The sequence below is a fragment of the Xiphophorus hellerii genome, chromosome 21 (assembly GCF_003331165.1).
Source record: "Xiphophorus hellerii strain 12219 chromosome 21, Xiphophorus_hellerii-4.1, whole genome shotgun sequence".
In the NCBI taxonomy this organism is placed as follows: Eukaryota; Metazoa; Chordata; class Actinopteri; order Cyprinodontiformes; family Poeciliidae; genus Xiphophorus; species Xiphophorus hellerii.
In genome coordinates, this window is record NC_045692.1 from 9,504,349 (window position 1) to 9,518,563 (window position 14,215).

The window sequence follows — 14,215 nt, forward strand, 5'->3', positions numbered from 1 at the left end:
TCCATTTTTAAAGTTTAACATCGAAGTTTTGTGTTTAAATGAGTTCAATCAGTTATGTTTTTACCAGTCTGCAGAGGATTCAGCTTCCTGCCTAGGGGCAAGACTCAATGCCTTCAGAGGAGGAAGTGAGGCGTGCAGAGGAGGAGAGAATTCAGGTGTTGAACAACATTGAGGAGCTGGAGCAAAAAATCAAGGACCTGGACAACCAAATGGAGGAATCTGCCCGAGAGGTAGCTGACGGCTAAATCTGTCAATTTGATTTGTTTGCATTCTTTTCAGAAGGCATAAAACCTTGTTCTTTCTATTTCTTTGTCATTTTGTCAGTGTTAAAATGTTTTATCCAAGAAAGAGTAGCCAGAACATGTCTTCAATATGAAACTCCGAAACTAGTCCGATTTATTTCCTAAAGGTGGAAGTCGAGCGAGCGCTGGTCGAAGCGGAGCAAGAGTCGGAAGTAGGTGCTCTGCAGCGGGAGAAAGAAGCTTTAGATGAACTTCACAGCAAGATGGAAGACCTGGAGACAAAGTCCCAACAGGAAAAAGAAAAGGTACAAGTCTTCACTTTGAAACCATATAACCGTCTTGAAATATGATTTTATATTCTGGTAAGTGATAGTGATGCAGATGCAAATCTTGTAACCTTAGTGTAAGTTATGGAGAAGTTTTCAGCCTTTTAACAGTTGACATAATTTTAACCATGGAATATAATCTTACAAATATATAGGCAGCGCAGAGACTCATACGTTCAGGGTCATGTGAGTAACCGGAAGGTGTTAATCCTTCTCATGCTTTCTCTGCTCCAAATATATATCTGCTAATACTACCCAGGATGCATCACCAGAGCTATTCTGTCTCACACACTACTGCAGGAAATCTACAAATATACACAAGGGTGTAACTTTTTTTCTTAGACTCCCATATGGTTGCACTGATGGGGAAAATGTGGAAATTGCTAGATGAACAGATGGAATTTATATTTGAGATTTTATATTTAGACATGAGTATAAAGCAAAATTACAGTTTGTTGTGTTCATTCCTTCCACCTGAGTAAAATGTTTACACAGCTGCAGTCAGGAAAACGAACGAGAAAGGGAAAGACAGAGGAATCAATCAGAAACTGTTTGGAAAACTGCAGGTCAGAAATAAAGTTGAGTGCTTGTACATATTTGGGTGGCTGTTTTGTGTCTTGTATACAAAGAAAGGAGCCCCAATGTGCCAGTTAATCCTCTACTCTACCATCCCTTATGTCCTTGTTTCCATTCCCACCCATTCCTTCGATCATTGTCATGCAAACAAACTTGACAAGAGGCAGGACACCAATCTGTTGCAACGTTTATCCTACTCCCACATACCACCTCCCCAGTTCCCTGTAACCAGCGCTCCATTACTCTGCCAGAGTTTTTTTTTTTTTTCTCCTCCGTGCCCTCTGCCCCCCGCCCTTCCTATAGGCTAGTGTTACTGACTTTAAAGCCATGATAACTAACTGTCATCCTGCAAGTACCCACTAACTCAGCCATCCTCTCTCTGTCCTGCGTGTGTATGTGTTCTTGTCTTTGTTTCATTTTTTTTTTATATATATATATGTACACATGCACAAATGTGTACATGGTGTCCGTGTTGTTGCGTGGGAATGTGCGTACATGTACACGTATGGAAACATGCGTGTACCAGGCGTGTGAGTTGCTGCAGGCAGAAAGGGACAGAGTAGAGAGGTTGGCTCAGATTGTGTGTGAGCAGCGCTCCCAGCTGGACAGCTGCCCTGAAGCCACCAAGGAGCCCCTACAGGAGCAGCTAGCCAGGGTCAGTACACACACACATGCACACCCCCACACACACGCACATACTGCCACTAGCTCTGTACAGTGCCATGCAAAAGTTTTCTAGCAGCTTGAACTTTTCTATATTTTGTAACATTGCAACTATGAACTTTAATTGTGAAGTGGAGGGAAAATGAGAAATGATTCATAAAATTTTTATTATTTAAAATTAGAAAAATATGGTATACATATCCATGCATCCCTTTTACTCTTATAGCCCCAAATAAAATCCATTACAACCACTGTCTTCAGGAGGATCTGCATTAAGCATTTATAGCCTGGCTGTTCTTCTCAGATGCATCCCATGAAATATTACTGAACTAGAGTTATTTTTGCAACAGCACACAAATTCACACCAACCTTTTGCATATTTTTATCAAAACTACAAAATATATATATATATATATATATATTTTAAAAGCTTATCATTTTCCATCTATTTCATACATTCCCATTAAGGTTTCTAGTTGTAAAATTTAACAAATGTAAAATGTTCAAGAGTTGGGAATAAATTGCAAAGCTCTTTCTTTCCTTGCTGTTTCAGCAAATTATTTTGTTTTATGGAAGAAGATAAAAAGCATGCAAAGGCAGCATTAAACACAGATCAGTTCATGCAGCAGTGTGGCATTAACTAGAACATGAATGTGGGAAAGTGTTTGCAGGGTGGACTGGAAAAGGCACGGGATGCTGGCATACTTTATTATGCATGTAGAAATCTGCACTTCTTCAGCTAAATCACCCCAGCTTCTCTATGGACTCACTCAAGCTGTCTTCCATTCAAGTTCTCGATTCCTACTGAATAGCTCTGTTTGTTTCTGCTACTGCTACATGCTATTAAACTGATTAGATCTTTTAAGGTTCTAAAATAGCAAGGCTGAAAGACCAGTTTGGGCATAGAATATTAGCTTTCATTTTTTATGTTTTAATTACAGCAATTCTTTGTTTAAAATTACAAGCCTGATAGGGATTTTGTTTTTGCTTTGTTTATCAATGAGTGCCTAAATGTTTCTAATGTTTTGCATGTGAAGTCAAGTAGCCATGGGTCGGTGTCTGCATGACTGGTAAATGTTCATGAAAGTTGAATATGTCTTTTTCTGTTTTGCATGCATTTGTTTTGTTTCACTAAAGTTTTTTGCTGAGATCTTATATCACATAAATACGATCTTTCAGAACAACACGTGTGTCAGTCTATAATACCTAATGTATATACATATTTTACACCTATTTTGTCATCAGTCTTAAAAAGTTTATTAAAACTATATGCATTTTTTTGCAAATAGTTTTTCCAATGCTAAAGAAGGTCAGACAGAATATTTACAAAAACTTAACTTAAATACACTGAATGCTTACTTAATTTTCTATAATTTTAAACACATGGCACATTATTGGTTTTAGTGATTTGATTCCTAGACTCACTGGGTTTTACTCCTTCATTGTCTTTTCTTATTGTGCGCATTAGGACTGTGAGGTACTTGAGGCAGAGACAAAGCGCTTCGAAGACCTGGAGTTCCAGCAGCTGGAAAAGGAGAGCAGGCAGGACGAGGAGAAGGAGACCCATACACAAGAACTTCTCCGAGAGGTTGCCGACTACCAGCGCAGCACCGTCACTCGCAAGGTAACACTTCTCATTTTTATGGAACCTAAAGAGTTGCTTGAATGTGACTGATCCGAGGCTTGTGTTTTTTTGTTCCTCCTTTAAGGAGCGACTCTTAGCTCTGAAGAAGCAAGCAGAGCAGATAACCGAGCAGGCTCAGAGAGAAAAGGAGAGCTTTCTGAAGGAGAGGAGCAACCTTGAAGTGATGCTGCGAAGAGTATGACGATACCCATTTTTGGATCCCTTCCAAACAGGAGACATTTAGTTCAAGGTCTAAGTTTCTATTTTTTTTTTCCCTGTTAGGAAAAGGAAAGCCTTGCAACACTGGAAAGAAAATACGCTGACCTCACTGGTGGCCGGAGTTTCTCTCTAAGAGAGGTAGGTTGACTGACAGCGAGCAGACTGGATGTGACTCCTTAAGGCTCTAGACGTGGATAAACTCTCCCCTGATTTAGTCATTCGGATCTTCTTCTCTGCTTGTTAGGCTACAGCTTCTTTAGCCGATGTGTGTCAGTCCTTTCTTTGCAATGTATTTCTCAAGAAGGCTAAGGTACTCCTGTCTTGTTGGAGTCTGCCGTGTTTCCTCCTTTTCCTTTTGACTTGATCTCCAGTCTCCATAACAATCTCAGTGAATAATAATCTCTTTTTATTAATGCTGAAATGATATTGACTGTCTGTTCTGATATGTATAGTAACTACTGTGTGTGTAAGTAACTTTTTTTGCTGCCAAGTTGTGCAACATATTAACAACTAATTTCTATGTTTGCATTGGTAATGTGACTCACTCACTTCTCGCTATGCCTCACCCGTTCTCTTTCCTCTATTTCTCCTCATAATACCCTCCAGGGCTATGTCACTGTCAGTGAAATCAATGAGCTTTACTCACAGCTTGGGCAGGACCCTAACCCTGCCTCTGCCCCTTCTCTGGTCAAAATGACCCCCGAGTCTGAGGTAAACCTTTCCCCGGAGGAAGACTCCACAAAGCCAACGGAGGACGAGGTGTGTGGAGTCATGTGACGGTTGTCTGTTTTTGCAGTGTGTAGTTTAGTAGACCAGCAGATGATGAGAGTACACTCCTCTTCCCACATTTATTCTTCATTGTCTTTTTCTCATGCTCAGTTTCTGTATCTTATAGAGTTTGTTTTTCTTTTTAAAGCTCGGTCACTCTTCTTTATCAGCCGACTGTCACTGCTCTTCCTCCTCCTCCTCCTCTTCTTCTCCTTCTTCTTCTTCTGCCCACGTCAATGCTCGTCCCCTCCCAAAAACTCCCTCTGTGCACTGGCCAGAGAACATGGTAACTTATCGAGACCCCTCCCCTCTTCCCGACTCTCCCCCACCTCCTCTTCCTGTCAAAAACCATCATCAGCGACACAGGCAGGTAACGTGTGTGTGGTTATGTGTGTATTGTTGCCTATAGTTGATATCTGCTTGTGACAAAAGTTTTTGAGATTTAAAAAAGCTTCTATTTTTTATTTATTTTTATTTTTATTATGAAACTAGAGTTCATAAGCTCTAGTTTCGCTGAAGTTCCATAATAATATATTTTTAAGGGTTATATAGTGAAAGACAACAAATTAATACTAAGCACACATTTATAGTTTTGAGAATTGTGGCTGAGCCCACCGCCTTTGATGAGAGGCGATCCCACACACCAGTGATCAAAGGATGCTTCACTTTATGACACAGGACCCATGGTAGCCTTAGACTTTTCTTCTCAAGCTTTTCCAAACAGTCTGAAGGGATCTTTATTAGAGAAAGTTATTCTACCCCTGTCTTACTTCAGAAATAGCCTCTTTTTTTACCTGTCTTGACAGGGTCTAATTCTGAAGGTCACCACCTCACACAGAAAACTGCAAATTAGGGTTTTCTGATTAAAAACGAACTAATTGTATTGATCTCAGCAAATAATTGCATTTCATCTGATCACATTTTCTTACACACTAGATTCGGTCCAAATTGACAACCTTAAAGTAAAACCGTAATTATTTCTCAGTTCCAAAACTTTTGGCCACAGCTGTATTTAATGGCATATTCTTATTAATCTTGTTGTTTTTATTTTTTTGTCTGTAATATTCTAATTCTATGCGCAATGTTTATGATACACACATTGAACAGCAAAAACTGTTGTACAATAAGTACTTTAATCCCTGCCACCAGATGGCAGCAGAGTAAAACGCCTATGTCAAATTATTGCAGTGGGTAATTCTTCATGACATAAACAATAGCTTATCAGTTTTACTTCACTGTTTAAGTTAAATTCAACAATGAATAGTGAATTATCAATATGCAATTCTTCCCTCTCTTGTCTGTTTAATTAGCATTTCCGTTTGCTGGAAGAGAGAAAGCGCTCTGAAAGGGAAAGTGGTTCACATCTGAGTGATACTTTACCCAGGAAGAAGAACATTCCCACTCTGAATACCCAGTTCACATGCTCAACACTTGGGACGCAGCTATCAAACAAAGGTGCTCATACGTAAACAGTTCACACAAGCCTACAGTAACTATACAATACAGTATTTTAATAAATTGTGAAGGAAAAATTTCACATTCAGTTATATTGAGGTTTCTTACTGTTGGAAACTGTTTTTGTTCCCCTAGTCCCACCAGCCTCTGGTACAAAGCTCAAGTTGTGGCAGTATTCTTCCCAGAATCCTCTCTCTGTCCAGCAAGGAGACTGAATCTCGTCGTCTACAGAAAGGTACAAACACATGAAGAACATAACTAGAAACAACAAGCGTTAATTAAGTTATTATATTCTGCTTCAGAGTAATTGTAGTTTGTACAAACTACCCTGGCATTTTGGCGACTTACAGCTGGTAATCCTTTAGAAAATTCAAAGAAAAATTGCTCCAAGTTAAGGACTTATTCATAGGGGTTCGTGCTGGATGGCGTTTTGGGAATTCTCATTTTGTTCACTTGTTTATTCGAGATTTAGGATACTGAATGAAAGTGTGTGCAGGAGAGCTGCTTCTTGATTCTTTAGTAATCTAATAAAAACAGCTCAAAATCCCATTTACAAGAAACTTCCAGTCACTATTTGATCTCTTCTAACACTGACATTCACAATAATTTCTGTAAGTCATTACACCTCATTAGGAAAATATGTTCACTTCCCTTCGATTCAAATCATTCAAGTAAATACATCTAATGGGCTCTGCGCAAGTCGAAAGCAACAGGTAGGTTTTGTGGCATCGTTTTGTTAATGGGATATACAGATTTTCTTTTTTGTCTGTTTGCACTATAACGCTGCCTGTCTTCCTGGGAAGTGGCACGTGTATCTGGTCCCTCAGTCCCTTTGGTCCCTTGATCTGACTCATCTGATGGGTGGGTCTCCTGTGCTGCTCTGATGCTATCAGATTTTGTTTGTGTGTGCCTCTTCCTTCACCCAAAGACTGAGTTAGTCTCTCTTCAAAGGCTCTGCAGAGTCATTCTGTCATCGGCCCTCTATCAGAACGTATCCTGTTTTTGTCGACATATTTGAAGAGGCTACTTTCCTTACTTGTTTATTACAATTTTAAGTGTGATTAAGGTTTCTTGCGAACGTGCCACCGTGGCAGGTCTTTGTGATCCAAATTTAAAGCCATCTGGCCAAACTGTCCCAGATGAAACACCTGAGACAGGTATGCCGTTTGCACAAGAAGGGAAAGTAAGTACAAATAGCAGCAGCTAAGACGTTTGCTTTTCTCCGTGTGTCTGTTTGTCTGTGGGTTCAGGTCAGTCTGGCTCCCGAGCGGCTTCCCAGACTAATGTCTACCTCGATGCCTTCGGGTACCGTGAAAACCAGGCCTTTGACACGTTGAGTGTGGACAGCAGTGACTCCATTGAAACCAGCATCTCAGCTTGTTCGCCTGACAATGTCTCCAGGTAGGTTCATGCTTGTGTTATTGTTGTATTTGCAGATACATTACAGTGGATACTGAGATAAAACAACACAGATTTTGTAAAGCTCTGACCTGCCAATGAAAATTTTACGGCTCAGTTACGACACTGAAAGCAGCTAGAATAATTAAGTGTCTCTTCTCTGCAGAATTTCCAACAGCTTACATATCTTCTTTCAGCTCATCCCATGGAAGACAGAATTAGCCACAATCAAAAAGATAGAATGAAGCAACTTTGCGGAAATATATTAGATTAGATATCTGACACCAACTAATCCACGTTTAACACTATCAGTAGCATATTTTAACATTTTAAACACCTCCTTGTTACTAAAAATAAATTCTTCCCTTGATTAAAATGTCCACACCAAAGAGCTTTGTGATCATCTGAACTTGATAGTCCGTAGGTATAGTGCAGGATCCAACTAATTGCTCTTTAAGAAAAGCATAAAACAATATTTTTTGCTGCTATATGTCAAATGGTGTAGCTATTGTTAAAAGAAGTACATTTCTAATTTGAGGACCAAACATTTAAAACTGTTAAAGAAGCAGGGGAACTGTGTTTGTAATATGAACCTCTGAATTTGGTGATCGGTGAGAAAGACGAGGAAAGTGTGTTAATGTAAAAAGCATGTTGGAAGGTTTTCCCGCCTTTCATGTTCCCTCCTCGGAGAGTGGGATCTGTGCATTGTGTGTGTGTTGAGGGCTACTCTTGATTAGGGGTCTAGGCATCATGTTACGGAAAACACGAAGCTCTGTGAGACTCTGCATGTGTGCCATAACAGTCAGCCCCCTCAGGTTGAAGCGACCTGAACAAAATGAATGGGGGTGGCGGTGGATTTTGGGCTTGAGCCCCCATCTGGCCTGAAACCATGTGTGCTTGCTCTCTCTCTCTCTTGCTCTGATTTACAACACTTGCATCCGTCCCTTTTTTTTTTTTTTTTTTGCCCGTGTCTTGTTTCTCTGACTTCTGCAGTCGTGTTTCAGCAGATTTGAATCCATTTAGCAGAATGGATTCAAAACTGAAATCTTTCAGTTGGATTTAGCGTGATTTCTGTCGGATTGCGATCTACCTGCTCAGAGTGGACTGGACCTGTTTAAATTGAACCATAAGGAATGCTGTGGAATATGAACCTGTGTTGGACAAAACGCTTACTCTGGGACTTGGGAAATTGGTTTTTGTCTTCTTGTTTTTGATTCTAACTTCAACATGATGACTATGAGTACATTTCCCTCTCATCGATTAAGGTAGGATTTTTGTTAAGACAGGGCTGACTAAAGAAATAAGTGCTTCTGTGTTGCTGCTGCAACAAAACTGAAATGCTAAGAAAAACTTCTGAAGTTAATAATGTCATATAGAATCAGTATTTTGAACCAAAAAAAATTAATAGCTTGAAAAGCTACTGCTACTTTAAGAAATACAGACTTTCTTAAATTTAACTTTAGTAAGGAGTTGATTTTTATTAGTTACAGGAAACCATTTTGTATCTAAAATTTCTTTACCAGCGTATAATTTAGGCAGATTTGACTTCAAACTGGAAATTTATTGATCGATTTTGGAAAAAAAAAAAAAAAAAGGTTGAAACTTGAGCGGGAAACAGGATTGCATGCTTTTATTTTTTCTACACTCTTCCTTCCCTCCCACTCAGTCTTCTTTTGTTATTTCTGTTACCGCTTTTCTCCCCCACATCTCCCTGGTTTGTGTATACCGAAGTCTAATGCGGACCATTCCTCTCAGCTATGTTATGACATCATCACACATCAACACGGGAGTATCCATTTCCCTCTGGCTCCGGATAAAAGGAAACTGTAAATGTGCATGGAAGTTCATTACATATGTATTAATGCCATAAATCAATCTGCACCGTTTTATTGAGAGGGATCACCTCAGTTTTAGGAGGTCAAAAGTAAGTCTTTGTTAGGTTAAGGATTTTTCGAGTTGGGATTAGCATAAGCTCCAGAAAATCAATGGAATTTACCTAATAAGGGATGGAAAGAGTGTCCATGCCTTTGCTTGACAGAAGAACAAATGGGCAAACATAATATGAATCAGCGCAATTGAAAAAAACAACAACAATGGGTTTAAAGTCAGAAAACCACACACAATAAAATACCTACTGAAATGCCTTTGATGTCTGTCAAGAATGCCTGTCATGTGCAGACCATCTGCAGACTAAGAGACTGAGGATAATCTATGCCTTGTGTTCTGCCAGAGAGAGAGAGAGAGAAAGATGGAACTGTCCTAAATTTCCTTGGCATCCTGTTTTCTCTGCCAGTGGACCTGTAAAATGAATAGACACAACATAAACAGGGAATAAACTGAATTATTCGAGAGAGAGAGAGAGAGTGCAGCTTTTGGGTTAGAAGACTAAACACAATTATTTTCAAGACTCAACGCTGTTGAGTCCGGAGTCTTTATCATTGTCTATAGAAATATTAATTGCTACTCATGTAAAAATACCTGTTTGGCTTTCATTTAAACCAAGACATGATGTTTGTTTCACTTTGTTTCTGATGTGTAACTCATTTGTCTGTGGGTTGCAGCGCCAGTACTTCAAACATGGCCCGGCTAGAGGAGATGGAGCGCCTGCTGAGGGAGGCACAGGCTGAGAAGAACCGCCTCCTGGAGCACAAGGTGAGGCAGGCCATAAAAAATGTCCACTTATTTTCACTCCTGTTAATGCTTTAAACGGAGCAACACACTTGCTCACTTATATTCTGAAATATTTTACTTAGATTTATTATATCGAGGTTTATCCATATTTATATGTCCTCTTTTGCTGTGGTCCCTAAGGAACGAGAAATGGAGATGCGCAAGCAGGCCTTGGAAGAGGAGAGGAGAAGGAGAGAGGACCTGGAAAAAAGACTACAGGAGGAGACAAGTAGACGTCAGAAGCTCATCGATCGTGAAGTGAAGATGAGAGAGAAACAAAGGGCACAGGTGAAGAAGAAAGGAATAAATATGATCCTAAATCCTCTGGTTTTCCACCAAACACATAGTAATAAAAAAAATTATTATTATTTGCACATGTGGAACTGGTGCTACATGTGCACCAGTTCTCTGCACATGTAGCTGTTTCTTATTTTGTATGTAAACCCTATTAGCTTTGGCCAGGCATGGAAGCTGCAAAAAAACAAAAGAAAACTGGTTAACTCTAAAATGGATTGCCATTTACTGAACAGACATTTTTATGATGTTTCACTCTGTATATGTTTGACATATACAGAGTGTATTGTATTATAAATAATTTTTATCTTGTCTGGAATAAGTCAGCACAGCTTTGGTTGACCTAAGTATTTCATTATTTGAACTAGAGATGAATAAAGGTTGCCCAGTGACTTTAAAACACACAAAAAAAGTCCTTTACTCAAGAGTCAAATGGTATCTTTCTCTTATTTACTTGTGTATTTTTACTCCTTTTCTGTTTGAATGCATGTAATCCAAAGATTAGCTATCAACTCGTAGAAATTGTGCTCACTCAACACCAGCTATCTATGGTAATGGCATGTAACTGGAACACATTTCATTTAGATTTTTCATCATTCCTAGATCTGAGCTCTGACTTCCCAGGCTCCATCGTTCCCCAAGAATTTATTTAATAGCTCCATTCAAAGAGTGGATGCACTGTGGAACAAATCAAAAGCATTTTAACCACAAAAACCAGCAACATGAGAACTTCCCAAAGGATTATGCTGTTTTGATTTACATTTTAACTAATAGAAAGCCATTGTTGACAGACACAAAGCTTCTTTTTAGCCATAAAGACTGTTGACTACGGCTCCACCAGTTTCTCCTTCTTCTGCACTTTTATGTTTGGCCACAAATGAAATACATTTGTGCAACTATTGTGAATTATATCATCCCTTCAAACAGTTCATTCCCTTACTGAGCTGTTCTCTCCTAACCTCTCCAGTCCCGGCCGCTGACTCGCTACCTGCCGGTGAGGAAGGACGACTTCGACCTGCGGGCTCACATTGAGTCAGCGGGTCACAACACAGACACCTGCTTCCATTTATCCATCTCGGAAAAGACTTGCCGAGGCTACCTGATCAAGATGGGAGGCAAGATCAAAACATGGAAGAAACGCTGGTTTGTCTTTGACCGCAACCGTCGCACTTTGTCCTACTATGCAGGTAGCTACAGAAAGCACGCTTATGCAGATGTATTTATGGTACTTTAAAGCTGCAATGATTAAAATTAATAACCAAAAGTTGGTGGATGTCTTAAATCAAAGAAATTATACAGAGGTTTTCTTGACTCAATTTGCGTTTTGGCAATATTTCTGTAATTTCTCACCTACAGACAAACATGAGGCTAAGCTGAAAGGTGTGATTTACTTCCAAGCTATTGAAGAGGTGTATTATGACCATTTGAAAAGTGCACACAAGGTATGCGGTTACATTCATGTCTATCTACTGAATGCACCCTTGGCTTTGAGTAATTGATCTAACTGATCGTCGTTCCTGAGCTTTTCTTTATTTTATTTCTCTTTATTTTTTTTGAGCCGTTTCTCCTCATTTTAAACAATTTGCTTTCAGAGCCCGAACCCCTCCCTGACCTTCAGCGTTAAGACTCATGACAGGGTGTACTACATGGTGGCCCCCTCTCCCGAGGCCATGAGGATCTGGATGGATGTGATCGTCACCGGGGCGGAAGGATACACACAGTTCATGGTGTAGTGGCAGGCAGGGTTCCTGACTGTCAACGGGAATGTCTTGGGGTATTTGCCATTTGTGTGACCGAGAGAGCATCATAAAATGCTCTTATTCTGGCAGCTTAATTAAAATATAGTATGCCCACTTATACGGAGTGGGTTTGTGCTTCTCGTCATCACTTCTGCCTGAGATATACGAATACAACATTTGAGACAGACGGGACCTGAGCAGGATCTTCTAAATATTATTACCTTTTAGGGTGGACCACTCATGTTGATCTGTGGACACATACAGGCTTATAATTACTACAATTTTATGCAAACTATACTTCATTAAAAAAAAAAAATCATAAAAATATACACAAGTCATTCTGAAAGGTACTGTGATTCACCGCTCTGCCTTAAAGTGAATTTCAGCAGACCTCTTATGTAGGCCCAAGTATTAATCATCTATTGAAAATGTTCTCTACCAGTGCCTATAGAGGAGAGCACAATATTTTCTAAAAAATAATAATAATAAATATATAATCCGTTGAAAAGACTGAACCCTAGTTCCAGTTGGAGTTGTATTTTACATCCTTCCTATCAAGACTATAACCCATCATGGATGAGCTTCATTTTCTGGTGCTCAGCCAAGACTTCAAAAGTGTTTTTCAAAATAATTTCTAAAACAAAATGGAAGAAACACTGGTAAAGAACTGCCTTTTTAACTTGTTTTATTGCTATAGCATTCTCAGGTCTGAACTGTGCAGTGTCCATGTCTACATATGATTATGAGTGTAACATACACATTAGGTAGAGAGGTTTCTGTTTTGGGTGCACAGTATTAATAAAGGGCTCCCAATGTAGCTCCAAAGGTGCTATTGCTGTGTCATATTCCTTGGAACATCTTCACATAATACAAAACAAAACAAAAACAAGCTTAGCATTCACCCAAACAAAGGTAATTTCTTTGTTTGTTTTTTTGTTTTGGTGATTGTTATTATTGTCCTTGGCTTCACAAGAGGATCACCATAGATCATCAAGTTTTATTTAACAAATAAAACTGGGTGACATGAGTCACGGAGCCACAAGACATCATTATATTTGTACATTTTTGCTGGAATGCTTTGGTTAATTTTTAAAATAATTGACAAGTGACCCTAATCTTCAACGCATGACATTTAGTTTTGGAGGTTTTTTTTACGTGGCAGTATTTTTATATGTATACTTTCTGTATTTGTATTTATGAAGTGATCTTTAAAATCAGTGCCATGGGTTGAGTGTTTACTAAGATGTGAAGCAGACAAATCTATGGTACATTATGCTACTTATAAAATCCGACTCATTATTGTGCTGCTTTTATCCACTAGCTTTCATTGCATGGCATTTATTACCAATAATGAAATGTTCTGTTTTAAATGATCATGGTGATTATTAAAGCCAGTTTATAACATATATCTATGTTATGTAGCTTCTTACCGGTCACCCAGCTTTGCATTTTCTTGTTATTTTGTTGACCAAAGTTTATATCCAAGATATATAATGTATATGTGGTTTCTTTGCTGCTTTTAAAGTAGAAAAGTATCAGAAGAATAAAAATTTTTGTTTTAACATGATGAAACAATGACATGGTCATGTGTATTGTCTAATTGAACTATTTCAGCAGAAGATTTCCAGAGCTTGATTTACACTATTAGTATACATTTTTTATAAATATATACATGTTTGTATGTTGATTGCCACCATATTTATCAAAGTATGTATATTAATTTTTGTATTTTCATATGAATAATAAATGATGTATCTATAGCATTTATGTTGTTTCTTTTTGACAAAATCATGTACAGCTGCTCTTCAAAACAGCCACCATGACTCTATTGTGAGAATGAAGTATAATGCTTGAAATACCCAATTATTAAACAAAGTCAAATGTGGAATCGTATACGATGAGAAATGCACAAAACACGAGCTTTAAATATACATAAACGCTTCACTTTTATTTGCAGCAATCTTTCTAGCTCTTCTCTGCTAGATAGTTTTGCCGATTGCTCACAGTTTGGTTTTAAATTCCAACAAAAAGAACAGTTGTTGAACAAAAGACCTGGGTTGATGAACTAACGGGTTGCAGGTGTGGGGAGAGAGCAGAAGGCAGGCTGAGGAGAGAGAAAGAAACAGGAAGTGACACAGGGGGCAAGGAAATTAATCCAACAAAATTACTAGACATAAGATATATAACAACTAGAGAACACAAGAAAAGGACTAGACACAAACACAAGTAGAATCACTGAGA

At 38.8% G+C, this 14,215-nt stretch overlaps 1 protein-coding gene across 1 annotated transcript in view; it reads left to right on the forward strand.

The window, feature by feature from the left end:
- The window catches only part of phldb2b (pleckstrin homology-like domain, family B, member 2b), a 36,948-nt gene extending 23,211 nt beyond the window's left edge, over positions 1–13,737 (forward strand). Inside the window, 18 exon segments of the mRNA XM_032551112.1 lie at positions 68–94; positions 96–230; positions 410–547; positions 1,671–1,799; positions 3,276–3,431; positions 3,517–3,627; positions 3,714–3,788; positions 4,257–4,409; positions 4,567–4,788; positions 5,729–5,848; positions 5,850–5,873; positions 6,009–6,108; positions 7,124–7,274; positions 9,833–9,923; positions 10,083–10,229; positions 11,203–11,422; positions 11,592–11,677; positions 11,828–13,737. Of these exon segments, the coding sequence (XP_032407003.1) occupies positions 68–94; positions 96–230; positions 410–547; positions 1,671–1,799; positions 3,276–3,431; positions 3,517–3,627; positions 3,714–3,788; positions 4,257–4,409; positions 4,567–4,788; positions 5,729–5,848; positions 5,850–5,873; positions 6,009–6,108; positions 7,124–7,274; positions 9,833–9,923; positions 10,083–10,229; positions 11,203–11,422; positions 11,592–11,677; positions 11,828–11,968 (2,226 nt within the window). The 3' untranslated portion in view covers positions 11,969–13,737.
- The last annotated feature ends 478 nt before the right edge of the window (positions 13,738–14,215 follow it).